This window comes from the organism of the source record quoted next, unplaced genomic scaffold (genome assembly GCF_019419815.1).
Source record: "Pyrus x bretschneideri cultivar Hongxiangsu unplaced genomic scaffold, Pyrus_bretschneideri_v1 Contig13, whole genome shotgun sequence".
NCBI lineage: Eukaryota > Viridiplantae > Streptophyta > Magnoliopsida > Rosales > Rosaceae > Pyrus > Pyrus x bretschneideri.
Window position 1 is genome coordinate 5,812,956 of NW_025999424.1, and position 19,840 is coordinate 5,832,795.

Consider the following 19,840-nt stretch of genomic DNA (forward strand, 5'->3'; position numbering starts at 1 on the left):
GGAAGTTCTAACGGAATTGACGAAAATGATCATAACTGCACTTTTTGATGAGTTGAGGGACCAATGGTAATGAATTTTTAGTTAAGAGACCATTACTACAACTTACTCAATATATTATATACAACTGGTAACATATACCAAAAGAATTGGACTGCAAATTGAGAAAGAATTAAGGAGAATATTCAACTTATTTGCGAAGACTTGAGAAATTGGACTATTATTTTTCTCATGTCATGTTCGCTAGATTTTGGACAAAGTCCTGTTGGAGAGGGGAAATTTGCACACCGGATCTCGAGTGCGAAGATAAATATCCTTAACTCTTACAAGTTACAGTAGCTTGAATAATGTGTTATTTTTCCACATTGTGGTTGGGACAAAACAAAATTTTCTTTCAACGCTTGTGCATAGATTTTAGAGGCAGTTAGATCTAGATCTAAAACCCCTTTTTTTTTTTTTTTTTTTTTTTAAATTGAGTCCAATTATAACATACTTATATCAGAAGAGGATTAAAAAAAATTCAAGCAAACCATATGTAAGATAGAATTGAATACAACTAAAATGTCTATAATATAGGTAGTTAAAAACGATTTATTTGTGATATAGATGTAGATTATCGACAAAAAAAATTCTATGACACAGGTATATTAAATAAGTATAGGACTAAATGCAACGTAATTAGGATATTACAATTTTTTTTTACTTTTCACTTTTATCACAAATTTAACAAAAGAATTACAATCATTGTGAGGTTAGCCCCATCTATTTCTCTTTAATGTAGATAATATCGTTTGTTCAAAAAAAAAAATTAGACTATTCCTAATATTAGCTCACAAAATTGAATTTATATTGAATCTACCCTAAATCTTAACAAGAAAAACTAATTTACCCTAAATTTTAATAGAAAAAAAACCTTGAAGAGAGAAGGAAAACAGGCATAAAAAATAAAATTGGACATCTCTCGATTTTCGTATGTTGTTACGAAGGGTCATGTCAATCGTCATTAATTTTTCGAACCGAAAGATGCATTGAACAGAGTAGGAAAATCAAGAAAAACTAGCAAATTTGATTTATTTATGTCATCTTTACGAACGGTCATGCCAATCCTCATTAGATTCTAACCGAAAAACGCATCAAAGAGAGTAAGTCAATAAAAAAATAATAATAATCATGTTAATCTTATCTGTATCGTTTTAATGTTATCAAATATCCGCAAGGATAAAATCCAGCCGTAGGGCGTAGCCATATAAAGCTTTACCGAGTCCTAAAGTTGTCCGATGTGGGACAAAAGTTACGTTCTCTTTCATACACGTGGGCCATCCAAGCCCCATAAATTCCTTATCAAGCCCGAAACATATGGATGTTTTATGAGAAAATAGCATTTTGCTGCCTCTCTTGAGTCTTGAAAGCTCAGTTCTCCAATGCCAATAAACTTAGTACTTACATGAAATGGAGACGTGCTGTGACATATACAGAAATTCTCCTCAAATAAGTCACAAATCTATTATTTTTAGTTGTGAATGTATAGACCAGAAAGACTTGGACTAATAATAGAAATTCGAGTTCATTAGACTTTGTACTCTTGTGATTAGAATTCAGTAACAATTTGGTTTATGTCTTTTTATTAGTTTTCATTTTTTAAAAGTTAACAACCTTTCGGTCTACTCAAATTAACTATTATTTTTTGATATGACAATTTTCTAAGGAAACTCTCTCAAAATGAGATTCTATGTGGAATCTTCTCAAGGTGAGATTCTATGTGGAATCTTTGTCACCACACAGTTTAATATCAATTCTTGTATCAACATTACCAAACATTGTGCCAAAAACATATGGTGACAGAGTCCATGAAGAATTCTACTTTTAAGAGAATCTCCATTTCATTTATCATATAAGATTGATACCAAGAAAACTATTTTTGATCAATTATTATAGGGTGGATTATTTTTGAGCATCAACAATGGGAGCATATTTGCTCACCACTATAAACTATGGTGTATGCTTACCATACACCTAATCATCTATCACATACCCTTTAACTTAAATTTGGTTAATTTTTTCAAAATTGAAAAAGAAACATTTAATGTAAAAGTTAACTAGAGTTTAGTAAAAGGATACATGACAAATGATCAGGGGTATAATGGACATACACCATAGTTATGGTGGTGTGCAAAAATGCTCCCATAAACAATTATTATTTACCATTTGTAAGTTATGATCCACGTGGTACCAATATAGCGCATGTGTAAGTGCAAAATCAAGGGTACCATTTTATAACATCAAGGGTGGTTGTTGTTGGAGAAGGATTCTCTTCCCTCCTAATCTCTCTCCCATTTTCTCCCTTTCTACTTGAACGGTTACGATTAAGCTATGTTAATAACTTATATTGATTTTTTTTTATAGAGACAATAAGACAAAAAAACAAAGTGTGAGAGGAGAGGAAGGAAGGAGATGAGAATAGGAGAGGAGAGAATCCTAATCCGGTTGTTGCTTACCAAATTGTTACTTTTACCCAAACCACATGAGTGCAAAGTGTATATAAATTAGGGTGAAGTGCCGATTTAGTTATTGAACTATCACCTCAGTGAAAATTAGTCATTGAATTATGTTTTTGGTAAAATAAGTCTCTAAATTTATTAAAAATTGCTAATTTCATCCCTACTATTATATTAAAAGCTAGGTAAATTACATAAAACTACTTCAACTATGGGTCGAACCACAATCTCATACCTTATGTTTTAAAATTACAATGTCATACCTCACCTTACGAATTTGTTGCAATGTCAAACATCCTTCAATTTGTCTTTTAAATTTTCTGTTAAATGCTCACCCCCTTGTTCAATTAGATAAAAATATTAATAAATTAAAGATAAAATTATTTAAATATTTTTGTAAAAACAAGTGGAACCTACCCTTTCTCTCTCTCCCCTCTCTCCTATCTCTCTCACATGTCTTCTTTCTCTCCTCTCTCTCTCTCTCTCTCTCTTCTTTCTTCCTCCATTCTTTCACCTTCATCTTTCACAGAAATTTAAATCGGCTGAGAGAAAAAAAAATTCACCACTCTCCTCCCCAGAAAAATTTCACCTTCATCCTCCAAATTTCACCATTCTCCTTCTCTCTCCCTAGAAAAAAGAAAGAATTTTGAACCAAAAAAAACCCAATTTTTTATTTTTTTATTTGCAAGAGGGTCTGTTGGGCCTGGGGACAGGGTTGAATTTGGGGACAAGAGAGTGGGTCTCATTCCAAGTCACGTCAGCATTTAACAAAAAAATTAATAGACAAACTAACGGAGGTTTGACATTGCAACAAATTTGTAAGATGAGGTATGACGCTGTAATTTTTAAAACATGAGGTATGAGATTATGGTTCGGCCTGTAGTTGAGGTAGTTTTGTGTAATTTATCCTAAAAGCTATTTTATTCAATTTTTTGTCAACTTAAGTCACTTGACATATTTTAGAGTGTAATACCATCATTCTCTCGCCGATAAGCCCTTACCATTTCATATAGGTTGTGAACCTAACATCTAATTTACCCTCTAAAATTAACTCCATACACTATTTCTTTATGAAAAATTGGCAATCTACCCTCTAATGTGTATCGTATGCTAGTAACATGACTTAAATTGACGGAAGATTGAATATAGTAGCTTTGTATATAATATTAAGGATGTAATTGGGAGATTTTTATAATTTAAGGGCTGATTTTTCTGAAAAAAATAGTTTAAGGACCTAATTTTTACTCAAGTGATAATTCAGGGACTAATTGACAATTCAACCTATAAATTAAGAATGTTAGAAACTTAGTGTGGAATAAAAATTGAAACCAACCAACCCAAACTAAAAATCTTGGTAAATCGAACTGAATTAAACTGGTCTTTTATGTGGTTACATAAAAATAAGGAAAACTAATGAAAAGTATTTGAAAACTTTGAGTTTTAATGGTAAGAACAAAATAAAAGGTAAAGTAAATAGTATCAGGATTGACTTTTTAGTATAAAAATGTGGTTGTTCGTTAAAATGAACAGTATCAATAGCTTTTCATTAAAGTTCTCTTTAAAAATATCATTAACGGCAATAGACGTTTGGTCAATGGTTCAATCCTTGACCAAACGAAATCGGGTCTTGTCCACCCATATTTATGGGCATCCTGAGAAACTTCGTTGAAATTTCCTCAAAATTTCAGTTTAGGAAAGTTACCTCATTACAGATTTAATTCAATATGTTGAGATTTCCTTATTTATTCCAATTCGATATTTCCGTCAAGAGAATTGTTATTAGCACTCTAAAAATTTCATTCTACACTCCTCACAAATGTATTTTTCTTTCTAATTATAGAAAGTTTGGAATGCCAAATGAGATTTTTGGAATGCTAATAATAATTTCCTACCGTCAATGTCCATATTAATAAATTGGTTGTGAGAACTTTTTCTGATAAGATTTTCGAATTTTTGAGATTTCTAGGATTTGGAAAAGAAAAGAGGCGCACTAAAACCCTAGCGATTGAAGTCTGTCCTTGGTAAGCTCTCTGTGATTCAAATTCCTCATCCAACATAGCTCGTACAGTAAGGTAATTACATCCAAGTATGAACCTGTGTTTACTAAAATTTAGTGCTATTCGTATTTCAATCATTAATTTAGGGATTCATTTTCAACGTTTAAGTATTAATCTCAAGGACCAAGAATTCTCAATGAAATTTCCTTGTTTTGAAGCATAATTCTAAATGATTTCGTCGATCCACACATTTTTGTTATTTGGTATTCACTTCTAAGTAATTTCCTAGATCTGCAACTTACCTTGATATTTTTGTTTTTGGTGAGTAGATACAACTTTGTTAAGATGTTGTGTTTGATATACATTTTACTCAAACAAATTTGAATAATTTATCTCCACTTATGTCGATATTTATTTATCTCCATAACCATGATAGTTATGACAAGTTCAATGTTTAATTAATAGATCTTTTGTAGATTTTTTGTTAGAAAGGGCCCAGTTTCAGAGATTTTTAGCTAGATTTGGGGGTTAGAAAAGAAGGGCACCTAATGAAGCAAAATTGGTGATGGAAGGGTGGATTGGTGAAGTTTGGTTTGTTTACGGCCTCAAACAATGGAAAGAACCAATCTTGTTTGTTTGATTTATCATTTAATTATGGCTCAAACATTAGTTCAATTCAACTAAACCACTCATAAGCAGGGACATTTCTGAGATTTTGAGGGCTCTGTGTAGAAATTATATAAGGGCTCTTTTGCTCGTGATTGCATTATCTCACAAAAGCATACTAAACCAATAAAAATGATCATATATTAGTATCATAATTAAAAGAAATTTTGTAACTAAAATTATGTGATCAATCTACAAAATCATTAGTGGACATGTAAAAGAAGTCATGAAACAAAACATAAAGATGAATATAAAAAAGTAGAAACTAGAAACACTAATCCAAATTGCAAAAACAATAATCATGGTAATACCTAAATTAAAGGCAGCCTTTAATCTTCAATAACAAATTATATTAAGGCCTTAATCTATGTATCTCTCTTCATTCTATCTGCCCAAACAAGAAACAAAATAATCAAATCTAGATCCTAGATTTGATTAATAATATATTAACTACCACTTAGTACTACGATCTAATGATATTTTTTCTTATAAGTGAGAGGTCTTAGGTTTGATTTTCGCGTAAGGCGAATTCGAATCATATTATTACTAGGTCATTGTGAGGCTTAGCCCACTTCCTCACCTCCATTCGTATAGATAATATCTTTTGTACCGAAAAAAAAAAATCCAAAATTTGGGGCCCTTTTGCAGTTGTGGGGCGGGCGGGGTAGGGGCCTCTGCAATTACACAAGTTGCTCCCCTTCAAAGCCGGCACTGATCAAAAGTAATTGGTTCAATTTGGTTATTGTGGGATCATGATTTTGCGGATTTGGTTCCAACAATTATATCCTATTATACATTCGTAAGGTTCTAAAAAACGCTAGGCGCTAGTCGGGTGGCGGGCTAGCGCCTAGGCGGATTTAGGTAAATTTCTTGTATATCTTGTAAATAAGTGCATATTGAAACTTACAAAAAATTATACTTGTATTAAATCCATGGATAAGATAATAAAAGAATGATAAAATGCAAAAAGAGTATCCAACAAGTCCAAAATTTAAAAACACATTAAGCATATATGCCATATAACCATAGTGAGGAGTATTATAGAATGACACATGTACAACAAATTCACAATTTAAAACAACATAAAATGGAAAATAGGAGGAAAATAAGGAAATTTAGTAATGTAAGATACTTATCTTTAGCATCCCGGAATTTAAGTTGATACACAACACACCTATTCTATAAAATTAACAAAATTTCAAGGTATAATTAGAACTTAGACTTCAAACAAATTTCACAAAAAAAAAAACCACCCAACCGCCTAGAGCCACCTCGATTTTTCCAGCCGTTTTGCACAAAATCGCCTCAGTTCCAAGACGCCTAGAACCTAGACGGCCGCCTAGGACATTTTTTAGAACAGTTATGCGTACACCATGGTTTAGGAGATAAATTAGACAAAATTTAAGAGAGAAATCAAATTCGAATGAGCTAGATATTTTACTATTAATATATTGACATCAAAGTGCATGGGAGATGAGCACAACAACAAATGGTGGCAACAAACAAAGCAAACTGCGCTTATCGCAACGACATCTTTCAAATTATAATTGTTTGTCATAGATACACAGATGATCTATATCCTTATTTTACTAACCGATTCTTTTCATCTAATTTTCAGTACGTAGAGAGTAGACAGGATATGAATATGGACGATAAGAAAGGTGGGGCAATCAGTGAAACAAAGGTGGCCGAGGAGGAGGTTACAGAAAACTCAACACGACCAAAACGCAAAACCTTCTGGACTGAGTGTGATCAGTGCAGGATACCATTTGAGTATTTCGACAGATATTTCCTTGGTCACCGTTTCAGATGCAACGGCTGCCGAGGAATATTTGTTGCTCTAGAAGTCGATCCGCCATCTACTCAACGTAGCCGTAATACTGGAAAGCGAGTTCGTCGCGGCAGCAGAATTAATTGTTTGGACCGCTGATATTCAGGAATGCAAGATGCTTCATCGAAACTTAAATTACAATGCGGAGAAACCTTTTGAGCATTTACTCTTGCAGTCAAGGTTAAATAAATTTTCGGCAAGCCTTACATGATGAGGGGATGATAAGACCTGGTTTAAGATTTTAATTTTATTTATGAAACATGATTTAAGATTGAACCAAAAGTGATGAATTGGTTTCTTATTCATTGGTTTACATTATACTTTGATGGAAGAGATCCGGAGTGGATCCTTTCCTTACACTTTGACAAACAGGCTGACTATTTTTGGTTATTGGATATAAAATTTAAAACGTCTATCATGCCTATTGAGAGATTTTTAGTGCGTCGGGAACGCGAAATAATACATCATGTGATATTATACGAGCAGTAAAATACTTGTATTAAAAAATAAAATTTCCTTAGTAACAGTTAATCTAAATGTGTCCGCTATTTGAGGGCTAATGTCAAAGCCACAAAGCAACGGTTTGTTAAGTTCAATATTTATATTTGCGAATCAGCGAAACCGTCCAATCAATCAATAATATAAACTCGCACCAAAGTCTACGCCAAGTACTCGATCGTAATATCGAACAATGAACCCGCCACCGCCCGTACACATCCAACTCTCCTCCCCGGGCTTTCCGCCAGCCACCACGATCACCCCAACACCTGATGGGACCCACCGCAAGGTCGCGATCGCCGTTGATTTAAGCGAGGAGAGCGCCTTCGCCGTCCGATGGGCCGTCCAGAACTACCTCCGACCCGGGGACACCGTCATCCTCCTCCACGTTCGACCCACCAGCGTGCTCTACGGCGCCGACTGGGGATCCGTTGACCCCAACGACGCCGTCTCCTCCTCTGAGTCGCAGCAGAAATTGGAGGACGACTTCGACGCCTTCACCACCACCAAGGCGGCCGACCTGGCGCAGCCGTTAGTGGAGGCGCAATTTCCGTTCAAAATCCACATAGTGAAGGACCACGACATGAAGGAGCGGCTCTGCTTGGAAGTCGAGAGGCTCCGGCTCAGCGTCGTCATCATGGGCAGCCGCGGCTTCGGCGCCGCCAAGCGAGCCTCCAAGGTCGGCAGGCTCGGCAGCGTCACTGACTACTGTGTTCACCACTGTGTTTGTCCAGTTGTGGTCGTGAGGTATCCTGATGACTCGGACGGGTTGGGCCCTGGCGGCGAACCCGATATCCCGGTGGAGCTCCACCCGGTGCCGGAGGAGGATCAGGAGGACTTCAATGAAGGCTCCTCCGACGACAACGATGATGCGCATGGTAAATTTCGTTTGTCCTCAACTGTAAATTACACTAAATAATCGTAAATTGCAAATTGACCCCTTTTTCTCTTGTCATGTTGCAGAAATCAAATAAATTGAAGGTTGGAGGGCTTACGCAGCGAATTTAAATGGGTTTATGGCTACTCTTGTAATTTCGATTGTTTTTCACTTTGCATTTTCTCTTTGTCAAACCGTGAAAACTGGTGGTGAATTGAATGTGTGTCTCAGTCTGTATAATCACATGCATGTTTGATTTTATAGCTTTACCCTTGCTACGGTAATAGTCATTTACTTTTTTCACTCCGACAACCACGGAATCAAACATAAGACTTCGGGTACAAGTGAGCACCCTAACCATACAGCCGAGCGCCGTTAACCATATGAGAAATTTTTTAATGTCAGGAATACGGCTTGATACTAAATGTCATAGTACATTGATTAGACTTTTTTTTCTATTTTTGAAGTATCAAACCATTTGTATTATGACACTTGATATACCAGACCATGTTTCCGGCACAAAATATCTCTCTAACCATACAGGCAAACGCGAACAGCGATTTCCAACTATATAGGCAGACACCATTAACTACTTGAGCTACAAACAAGATATCAATGCTTGCAAAAGAAAATTCAACCATTCAATAAAAGGGTGTTCGGAAAGCACACAAAAATATAGAATTTCAAATGTGAGAGAATGCAATCGTAGAAATCCACACACAAACCAAAAGTTTTGGTCCAAAAAACCAAGTACTGCATGAACCGATAGAAAGTACAAAGCGTGAAACGTAAATCCTCACATAGCTGCCATTGTTCCCTCGCTCCGACTCCTGCGCATCGAGAGATCCTGCTTGAGGTTCATAATTCTGCTTCCCAAATCAAGGTAGTGCTGCCGACTATGCGCTGTTGCTTTTGTTCCGCTCGGAGGGAGGTGGCTGTGTCTACCCCGAGACTTTTTCAGTGTTGCTACAGATGCACTTGCATGACCGTGAGTTGATGAAGTCGATGGCTTTTTAGATGATGCACCATGACTAGCCTTCCTCGGAGCCTTGTGATCGGGTCTAAGGGTTCGATCAAACTGGTGGTTACTAATACCTAAGCGAACTGACCGATCTGCAGAATCCTTCAGAGAGCTGGACTTGATTTGCTGCCGGTTGTAGTAAGTCATGTGGGGAAGAAGTCCTTGCAGGTATTTCTTCAATTGGTCATCGCCGACATTCTTCTGAGCTGGGTTTCCTTCCAGACTGATGGCTTGCAAGGAGTTGTAGTTCGCCGCAAGTTGACCAAGACATTTTGCCGTTGAGATTTTGTTGAAGCGCAGATCCAGAACAGTCAGTTTTAGGAGGCGATGAAGACCCTCCACCTCACTGATCTTGTTTCCAGCCAAGTACAATTCCTTTAGAGATGAACAAGAAGCTAGGCCTTCAACATAGACAAAACGGAAGAAAAAAAAGTTAGGACATGAATTATTCATGATTAATCAACAAAGCCAGGAAATATTTCAATGTGTATTCGATATATGCAATCTACCATGTCCGATTCTCAAAATCCTGTTGTAGCTCAGGTCCAGTACACGAAGTCTTGTGAGTTCACGCAAACCTTCAATAGTAGAAACACTGTTTTTTGAAAGATTCAGCATATGGAGTCCTCGAGGAAGAGCACCAGCAGTTATCCTTACTGCAGCATGTATGCAAATGGAAAGCTAATTAGAATACAGAATCAATTAATCCCAAGAATAATCACAAACACCACAACACAGAAGCATACAGAAAGAATAATAAATATTTGAATCAAATGGAACAGATGAGTCAGAGAGGAAAACCTATGGAATTTCCTGATAAATTGAGCACCCTGAGATTTACAAAAGCACTAAGGAACGGTATCACTACCAATCCATGATTTGCAAGCTGAGCTGTGGTGGCAGCAGCACTCAAAGAAGATATATATCGCTTAGCAACTTCCATGCCAGGAGTGACCTTACCATCTGCCTTAGCAGTAGTCAAACCGTTTGAGTCATTGGGCTCTCTCTTCACCTGATCATTACATTGGGACAATTCATCCGTTTCTTCCACCGGACTGCTGCTATGCTGAAGATTATTAACCCACTCCTCGATACGCTTATATTTAAAATCCTTGTTCGGCAATTCATCCCAACTTAGAACTGAGGATTCTCCTTGGAGGTTTTTCTCTGTGCTTACCTCATCTGCAGCTGGCATTATCCAGTCCTTTGCAAAACTAGTGTAGTTACAAGAATCATAGCCATCATCGATGGAGTTTTCAATATTATCGTTCTCAGCTTTACTTACAACATCATCTCTTTCGTGTTCTTGCTTTACCTGCATTTCAGTCTCATGTACTGAATTCCCTTTCCGCCTCATGCCTAAGACATGCAGGTCCTCGGAAGATCTTGAATGCACTGCTAAACGATTAACAGGAGAACCATCTTCAATAGCTGGAACAGAAGCACTAATGTTTGCAGAAGAACAAGATTTAACAAGCCCTTTTGCAGTACAAGGTGTGAAGTCAGCAGAGTCATCAGCAAACTCTCCAGATGTTGGAGTCTCACAGTTTTCATGGCCGTCCTTTTCTGATTGTAATGGTTCCCCAATTGAGAAAATTGATTCATTATTGACAATTTCAGAACTTACTTGACCGAGGTCGGAAGCAGGAGTTGTCTGAGATGGTTGAGGTGGGCTTTCTCCTCGGTCCCTACTTCCCTCTGGTACCGCCAATCCATTCCGATCAAGAGAACCATCAGAAGAAACTCCTTGATCAGTCTCGTCCCCAGCGTCATTGTCAGCAGAAGCCCTCCCATCAAGGTATAATTCACTTCCCAGAGACCTACTTTTTATAAGCCGTCCTGCCTGAGTAACCTTCTTGTCATTTTCTTTGATGAAGCTGCTTTCCATATCACCTGCTTTCCAATCAGCCTCAAGAGAAGATACATGCTTCAAACTGCTGTTAATTTGAGAAACTCCTTCTGTCTGTGATGGGTTTACGCTTGATTTTCCAGGCGAATCCTTCAAAGCTTGATTTGGAGAAGAAGCTTGCAATGTTTTATGCATTATTTCGACAGAAGGTTGAAAACTTTTCTGTTTGAAAAAGAAGACTCGGAATCAGAATAAGGAATGAACTAGCAAACCAATCAGAATAAATCAGAAGCACCAATGACCTGATGTGATGATTGTTCCGCTCACCTTAGGTTTGGGGCGATGGACGTTAGCTTGGAAACATGAAAACCTACCCATTGCTGGCAAAATATAAAAGCTAGTGAGCTACATCAACACTCGTGAACTACCTTTGACTACACCTGAAACTATCAACGACAAACTATTGTGCTCAATACTCTCTGGAAGCCTGTATGAACAACCTGACCTTGCTAAGTACAGTGAAAAACTACCATCAAGCTTCCGATAGGGCAACCACGAATGTCATTAGCCATAATCAAGCGACAAACCCACTGAAACACGGCACAATCTCCAGATGTGTGATGATCTCGATCGCCTTAAAACACAAAGCAAAATCACTCTCTCATTATTACCCCACACCTTTTTAGAGGTGCGAGAGGAAATTGATTTTGCAGTAGCGGCCAGACTGAAATAAAATATCCGTCAAATGGAGAAGAACCCCAACCAGAACATGCACCGGAAATACTGGCCTGATAACAAGAAAAAAAAATATTACTGAAACTTAGCACCCCGTGCAGTAATGCACAACATACTATATATAACTCAGTAATTTGAAATCAAGGGACAGAAAAATACAACTTTCTAAGAATCCATGACCAAAAAACAGATTGAAATCTCTTGCTTGCTACTTGAAACGATTACCTCCCATCATTTCCTCTTATACACATTATAGGCTCATTGATGCATAGGATAGGATTAGATGGAATAACTCACAAGATCCAAAGTATGTTGAAGTAAGAAAAAATCAAGGTGGCGGTTTCGTTTAGTGGGAATTAGAGGGGATAAATTATAAGGTGTTGATATCCTACCATTTTGCTAGGATTCGACGGGATAAGTTTCTTTCCTGAGTAATCCATATTCTACCTTCAACTTGAACAGAACTTCTTCATTCTTTTCCTTCAACATGCCTTAAAATCTAACATATTTAACTCAACATAATTGTTTATGTTAGTGATAAACATCTTTTGTTCCAACATACCCACCAAAAGCAATGAAAAGCTATTGAATATATATCTCTGTGTGTGTGTATTGTATACATATACATACATATTATGATATTTTCTGAATTCGTTTCCAAAGAAACGGATAAACAATTGCCTCATTCAGACAGCAAGATGGGAAAATAGAAAAAACCAAGCATTGCAGCCGACAAACACTATTTGTTTCTATTGTTCATGCCCAGAAAGATTAAACTACATTCAGAACTCCGAAAACCCGGCAATCAAACACAACCCATTAGAGAAAACAACCCACAAGTCAAATACAAACAACAAGAACACATTTTTATCATCAAAAAATCAGAAACCAAGAAAAAGGAACACAAAGATTATAAATTTCAGAAGCAGAGATCTGACCTCTCCGTAGCCAGATTGTAATGGAAGGCAGCGCTCAACGAGAGCAAGACCCTGCCTTTCTTCTTCCTTCTTCCGCAGCAGCAGCAGAGCCACAAAGTCTCAATTATTTTTTTATTTTTTTATTTTTTATTTTTTGTAATTGTAAATTTATTGGTTTGTATGTATTATTGAGAGCTCCTCTGGCTCTGATTTTATACACCCCAAAAAAATTATGAAAAAAAAGAGAGACGCGGAATTGGGAAGAGAGAATGATTCTGAATCATGTTTTTGTTATTGTTGGTTAAATTCAAGGATTTTGCGTAGAATTTGTGCTTCCATGTTTGTTTGTTAAATAAATGGGAAAATTTTGCGTCCACACACGCAGCGACGTGCGAGGGCCGTTGGTGTTTACTCCTCCTTTCATGTGTTTTTTGCATATTATTTTTAAGTTCGAATCACTTATTTTCTGCGGACGATGTTTTATTTAAAGGAAAATTAATAAAAAAAAATTAAAATTTTAAGTTTTAACGATAAGGATAAAATAAAGGATGAAGTGAATAATATCATAATTGATTTTTTAGTGTAAAAATATAATTTTTCATTAAAAATGAATAATATTGAAAGTTTTTCGTTAAAGTTTCCTTTATTTAATTTACAAAGAGAAGATTTGTCATAAGAAAAGTATATTGTTATAGTCAACTTAGTTATGACTAGGTATGAGAAATTTTTTAATGTTCTCGAAACACAAAATGATGAATCATATGTCATTATATAAGTGAAGAGAAGTTTTATTTTATAATTTTCACTCCACTTGTATAATAATAATGGTGTATCACTCTATATTATGATATACTAAAAAAAAATCTCTCAATTAGCTATGTAGAAACAGTATTATTATTAGCAGTTCAAAAATTTAATTGTAACTACTTTTATTAAAGTATTTTTTTATTAAGTATGTGGTCCATCATTATTAGAGAGAAAAATTGTTACTGGTAATTTAAAATTTTAAATGTGAATTTCAAACTTTTCATATTTAAAAAAAAAAAATATGCCAAGTTGGATATCTAAATGAGTTTATTTAAAAAAATAAAAAATAAAAACGTTACCGCAATATAAAATATCATCCAAGTTAGACCATCGTTTAACTGGAATTTGATTCCCGTCCTGTCTAAATAATAAAAAATTAGTTAGAATATCACATTATCAAAAAGATATTCTCATATTTTTTTTTCTTCGATCAGCTGTCTCACTTTACATCTTCCAAGCAATTCTCAGTATATGGAACATGATATCTTGTTCTTGGTTTCACATTATGAATCGAACCTGAACTTATACTAAACAAAACACGTTATTCTAATCTCAAAGACATAGCATGTGATTATCTTTTGCTTGTGTTTTCTAAAGATGATTCTAGCTTTTCCAGAAACATCTATATATTAAATAAATAAATAAAAAGATAAATGCAGATACATTTTTTCAGCTTTCACGCATTCTTGTTTTTTAACGGTCATAAATAAAAAATATGTGTAAGAAGTTAAAAACAGTGTGCGAAAATCACCTTTCAATGAATAAAGCCACATTGTAATCTCTTATTACATAGAAGTAAGTAGATGGAATGGGACATGGAAGGTGATGCTTCCAATTCATTCTTTAATATGATATGGTTGTTCTCTCATTTTCGGTAGTTGATCTCGCCGGCCTTAGGTTTATGGCCATTGAATCTTGTGTTGCCAGCAGAAATTCAATTGGAATTTGGCATTTTAAACCAAACGGGTGCAATGTGGCAGCTCTTACTCCGCACAAACGGGTTGGATTAGTGAGGCGGTGGGAGCGGGCGTACAATACATGTGATTCATATACTCGTATCTAAAATTTTCTTTGAGTATAGGAAAAATTCTTCAGTGTGCATGGCATTTACACACTAACACGTAACATCTATGTTTAATAATGTTATGTCATAAAGAGATAAACTTACTGTATAACAATCTGTTATTGAATCAAAATATTATGTTGTTGGTAAACTCATTCTATATATATATATATATATATACACTTTTTTGTTCAAATATAATCTTCATTGATAAAAGAAATTGTTACAAGAAATAAACTTAAAGAAAATGTGCTAGTAGGCCAAGTGGACAAAGAAGTCGAAGCAAAGCACACGATGGCCAAGTAGACTCTATTTGCTAACACAAGTCGTCTTCGTCACAACCACCATGTACCTTACCAATCTTTTGTTCGGGTTAGCCGATACCTGGTCATCACCAACAAAACACAAGGGCCATAAAACAAACCGCACATGCAAATAAGTCCCAAATGAAGAACAATCTAATCATTAATCTCACAACAACAAAAATGTACAAATTTTCCTCTAAAAAAACTCAGCAAAAGAAATAAGCACTCAACACCAGCAACTATATCCACCATCCGAGGACTAACAAGTGAAAACTTTCGATGCAACAAAGCAAGAAGATAGGATTCCATCAAACCGTACAAAGAGGCAGCACACAAACCCACACCAGCTGCAAAGCAAATTGGTGCACCTCTACCTAAGAACATCAGAAATTATCCACAAACCCAAGCAATACAATATATCGAGGCCCACAATAAGCCCAATAAACCGGGCCCATGTAATAAAGGAAGGTAGCGTTGTTCTAGGCTCATCGTTTCCTCAACCTCGACAGCTCGAGCTCGGGAGAGAGGCTGTCGGCTTTCCGCTATGGCTTCAAAGCTGCTTCCGCTGCGACGCCTCTCGAAGAGGCTTCTCAAACCTCCATCTTCTTCTTCTTCTTCTTCCACCGCCTCCAGGTCGTGCTTGCATATTCTAGAAGCTTCAAAATCTCCACATCTCTCCCAGAACAGCCACGACGGACCTTGTCATTGGATAGCTTCCAGAAGCTTCTGTTCTAGCCCTCTGAATCTCGACGACGATACTCAAATCCCCGCCGCCATCGATTACCAGTAAGTCCCAATTTTCGATCAAAATTTTGTCTTCTGTTTGGCTACTGAGAAAATAAGAAAACAAAGTTTTGATCTTTTTCTCTAAGGCGTTGTTGTAGGAAGTATAAATGTTGCTTTAACTAAGTTCAAATATACAAACTTTATTAGGAAAATGCGCTAAACAGACAATAAGTCGTATATATGTCACGGTTTATCACCCCTTATGACTGTTAGTGTCCCGCCAGTTCTATTTTTTATTGAAAGATTGTAACCGGTTCTATTTGCGCATATTTTCTGTACTTATTTAAGTTGTTCATCAACTGAGAAACTCTAAAGCTATTGATTTTGTGTTGAAAATGGAGTTTTAGTTGAAATTGTTGTTTGCTTCGAGGCGTAAAATGAATGTTGCTAATGAGTTGATGTGCATACAGTTCTGTATTGCCGGAGGATGAATTTCACAGGCTAGCTGATTCTACAATACAAGACCTTCAGGAGAAATTTGAGGTACTTCTTTCGTTCCGTTCCTTTTCATGCCGTGTAATTTGAGTAAAAAAACTCGTTACGCATTGTTTTCTTGTTTTGGTACATAACACATTAAGTATTATCTTTTCATTGATGGTTCTACTTGTACAGGAATATGGAGATTCTGTTCAAGTTGATGACTTTGACATAGACTATGGGGTGAGAATGGCTGATTGTTGTTTGAAATTGATTAACTAATTAGGAAAGTAATGAATTTTTTGGTGAATAATTGGGTTTGCATTTGGCAGAATGAGGTGCTGACCTTAAAACTCGGGGATCATGGCACCTATGTTTTGAATAAACAAACACCAAACAGACAAATTTGGTTGTCTTCCCCAGTGAGGTATGTTGTCCGCTGTTGCTCTTACTGGCTTCAGGTTTGCTTGTGTGTTTGTGTCTCAACGCTTTTGTGAGAACCATATGTAGGCTTTCCAAATGTCTGTGTGTCTTGTTGATACCTTTGCTTCACGCCATTGTTTGGACTGCATGTTAACTAAATGTACAATATCTGAATGAGTAGTTCTGTAACGTGGGAAACTCTTTCATTGTGTGCTATGAATGAAACTGGATGTATCCTCAACAGTCAGCACCAGACAAGCTGATCTGTCACTCTATACCATAGTGCACGCATACATATTGAAACGTTTGAATGAACATATTTTTTATCGTCAAATGATGTATTACTGCATGTCCATGAGTTTGCTTTTGTGTCCATGGCTTCTTCATATTTCCTTGATAGCGGCGTTATTTTTGAGCAATGTGCAGACAGCTTAGAACGTCCTTATGATCAGAAATTAATCCCTTAAACTTATGGATGGATTATAAATTAAAGAAATTTGAATACGATCTTACAATTTTCTAATACTGTCTAGGTTCGTAGTTGAAGCAAGAACAGGTATCAAATGACGCAGGCTTGAATTAAAAAAGTTCCCTTGAATGAAAATTCTCCTACAAGATTTTGGAATGGAAGCGCAAAGAATGAAATTGAAATTAATTCTTTTAGGAAATATAATCTGATTAATGACTAGAACCTTGAACGGTAGCCCTTCAACTGGAACCTGTGCCCTTCCTTCTCCCATGTGGATGAATGTCTTGATGCCCTTAAACTCATGAAAGGAAGAGAGTTTAATGGGGCGGGGGGTCTTTATTTTTTACGCATCATGCACGTGCCCGTTATTGTTGGCATGTCGTTGATGTATATCATGTCTCCAATCTGTTGGCTATTGACATGTCTTTATGGAAGCTAATTACATTCATTGTTGTTTCGAGCCTCGTGTTCACAGAACTGGAATGCTTTATTATAGTGCCCATCTCTTTCATGTAGAATGCCATGTTAAGTGTGATGTCAACATGGTCTCACGTACTCACCATCTTGACAAATACCTGTACTGATATTGTAAAACCAAGAAAGACATTTTCGTGCTCATGCTCCTACCCCTGCATCTATCTTATGTAAAGTGTTAGATATTCACGGTCGCATTTGATCGTCACTATTTTGCATGACTTATTAATTTTTCTTTCGTTCTGCTAAAAGATTTATGTTCTTGATGCAGTGGTCCTCAGAGATTTGACTGGGATCGGAGTTCTCAAGCGTGGGTTTATAGGAGGACCAAAGCTCATTTATTGAAAATTCTAGAGAGTGAGTTGGAGGAACTGTGTGGTGAACCCATCAGCCTCTCGTAAACCGCCTCAAAAGTTAGGTAATATAGTTTCACTTGGAAATTAATTTGCAGCATAGTTTTTCTTCCAGAACACATATTTGGTGTCCTCCACAGCTGAATATAATCTTATCTTGACTAGTTATTGTCTGAAAATTTGTTTTTTTGTGTGAATAAGCAACATGCTTAATGGGAAGGCAAGAACTTCATTTCATTTCGCCAGTTTTCTTTCAATGCAATTGTCTTGTAATTTCCTTTTGTGTTCTTTAGTCTCGCTAGGAAAATTTTCACTGTGCAACTTATGACCTACTTTCGATTTGTCCACTCGACTTTTAATTTGTTATGAGCCCCTCTAATCCTTTAAACCATGCCAATTTGCTCATTTTCTCTTGGTAATCATAACTGTTTTTATTATAAATAACTTTGTAAAGATTTTCTGCGAAAAGTTAATTAAAACTAAAATTGTTTAGTCAATTGTAATAAATAAATAGATGGTTGGTAATGTTTTTATTGAATCTGTCCATCTGTTTTTATACAGTTCAACAACTAAATGATCTTAGTTTTAAGGAGTTTTTTTGTAGAGATGATCTATATATACTGACATATAATATAAATTTTGTAGAGATGATATTTAATATAGTGACTTATATATAACGGTTCTGATTATAAGTATGATGTTCTGTGAATAATTTACAATGTATTTTAAGTAGGAGTTCGTACTCAATCCTTGAGGAGCCAAGTCTTTTTCATTTAAAAGTCTTGCGGCAAATCATAATAGAATACTAAAAATCGCTTTGCAAAAAATCAATTAAAACTAAGGTGATTTAGTCATCCAACTGTTTAAAAACAAACGAACGATATTGGTAATAGTATTACGAACTATCTCCGTATTTGCTATAATAGATTGACTAAACAACCTTAGTTTTAATTTATTTTTGCAGAGATGATCTTTACAGTGGTCCTGATAGTAAGCACAAAGTTTTGTGATTAAAACATTAAGAATTTTGAGTAGGAGTTTCTACTTATCTTTGAATAGCCAAGTATTATTCATACTAACAAGTTCAATGGCATTGTTAAAAGTAGGGTGGTGTTCTCCACACATTCATGTTTATCTCCCACACTTGTTAATTTTTGTCATTTGATTTTTTTTCAATTCATTCAATTCGACGGCCCACAATTAAGAGAAGTTCAATGGCATTGTTAAAAGTAGGGTGGTGTTCTCCACACATTCATGTTTATCTCCCACGCTTCTTGTTAATTTTTGTTATTTGATTTTTTTTCAATTCATTCGATTTGACGGCCGAAAATTAAGAGAAGTGTGTACGAGGTAAAACAATGGTGGGTTGTATGTCCTTGAGGTACTAGGGCACTTTATACACCCCAACTCATGGATAAGGATCCTTTGCATCTTCTTTGTAGGGATATGAATGATCAATCAATCGTGTTTGTTTATCGTATATTGTGCGATCAGTTTTTCATTAAGTACTGTCTGTGCTCAATTTTAAATAAAAAATTTCAACAATTTTAAATAAAAAATTTCAAAATAATTTGAACGAATGCAATTGATTGTTCATTCAGATTCCTACAAAGAAGATCCAGATAGAATTATAATCCCAACTCTATGATCACAGCCACAAAACTTTAATTCGACTTCTAGGTACAAGTGCTTTTCCGCATGGTGCCTGGCTAGCACCAGCTGGTTTTATGTATTAAACAAATAATGGATATTTTACAGAAAAATAAACGCTGTGTGGTGTCTCTTCCGAGTTCCAAGGGATGAAGGATAGAATTGAATAATCCTCGGATTGGTACTAATAAAATATTTTGGTTGACATAA

The 19,840-nt window shown here is 35.9% G+C and overlaps 3 protein-coding genes across 5 annotated transcripts; 2 read left to right on the forward strand and 1 right to left on the reverse strand.

The window, feature by feature from the left end:
* Positions 1–7,561: 7,561 nt before the first annotated feature.
* LOC103941898 (universal stress protein PHOS34) lies at positions 7,562–8,630 on the forward strand. The gene is made up of 2 exons (XM_009352100.3): positions 7,562–8,362; positions 8,448–8,630. Exons 1-2 carry the CDS (start codon positions 7,678–7,680, stop codon positions 8,456–8,458), a joined length of 696 nt encoding a protein of 231 aa, XP_009350375.2. The 5' UTR covers positions 7,562–7,677; the 3' UTR covers positions 8,459–8,630.
* Positions 8,631–8,980: 350 nt separating this feature from the next.
* Positions 8,981–13,051, reverse strand: LOC103941876. Of its 3 annotated transcripts, XM_048579124.1 has the most exons (6): positions 12,905–13,051; positions 11,762–12,019; positions 11,559–11,677; positions 10,184–11,453; positions 9,892–10,038; positions 8,981–9,783 (listed from the first exon to the last, which is right to left on the reverse strand). In XM_048579124.1, the coding sequence occupies exons 3-6, from the start codon at positions 11,607–11,609 to the stop codon at positions 9,158–9,160; spliced, it is 2,094 nt and encodes a 697-aa protein (XP_048435081.1). In that variant the 5' UTR covers positions 11,610–11,677; positions 11,762–12,019; positions 12,905–13,051; the 3' UTR covers positions 8,981–9,157. The 3 variants fall into 3 exon arrangements, with proteins under 3 accessions (XP_048435081.1, XP_009350353.2, XP_048435082.1); XM_009352078.3 differs by having other exon boundaries at positions 11,559–12,019; XM_048579125.1 differs by having other exon boundaries at positions 11,534–12,019.
* Positions 13,052–15,541: 2,490 nt separating this feature from the next.
* LOC103941867 (frataxin, mitochondrial-like) lies at positions 15,542–18,217 on the forward strand. The gene is made up of 5 exons (XM_009352067.3): positions 15,542–15,844; positions 16,255–16,327; positions 16,457–16,504; positions 16,594–16,688; positions 17,899–18,217. The coding sequence occupies exons 1-5, from the start codon at positions 15,603–15,605 to the stop codon at positions 18,026–18,028; spliced, it is 588 nt and encodes a 195-aa protein (XP_009350342.2). The 5' UTR covers positions 15,542–15,602; the 3' UTR covers positions 18,029–18,217.
* Positions 18,218–19,840: the final 1,623 nt, after the last annotated feature.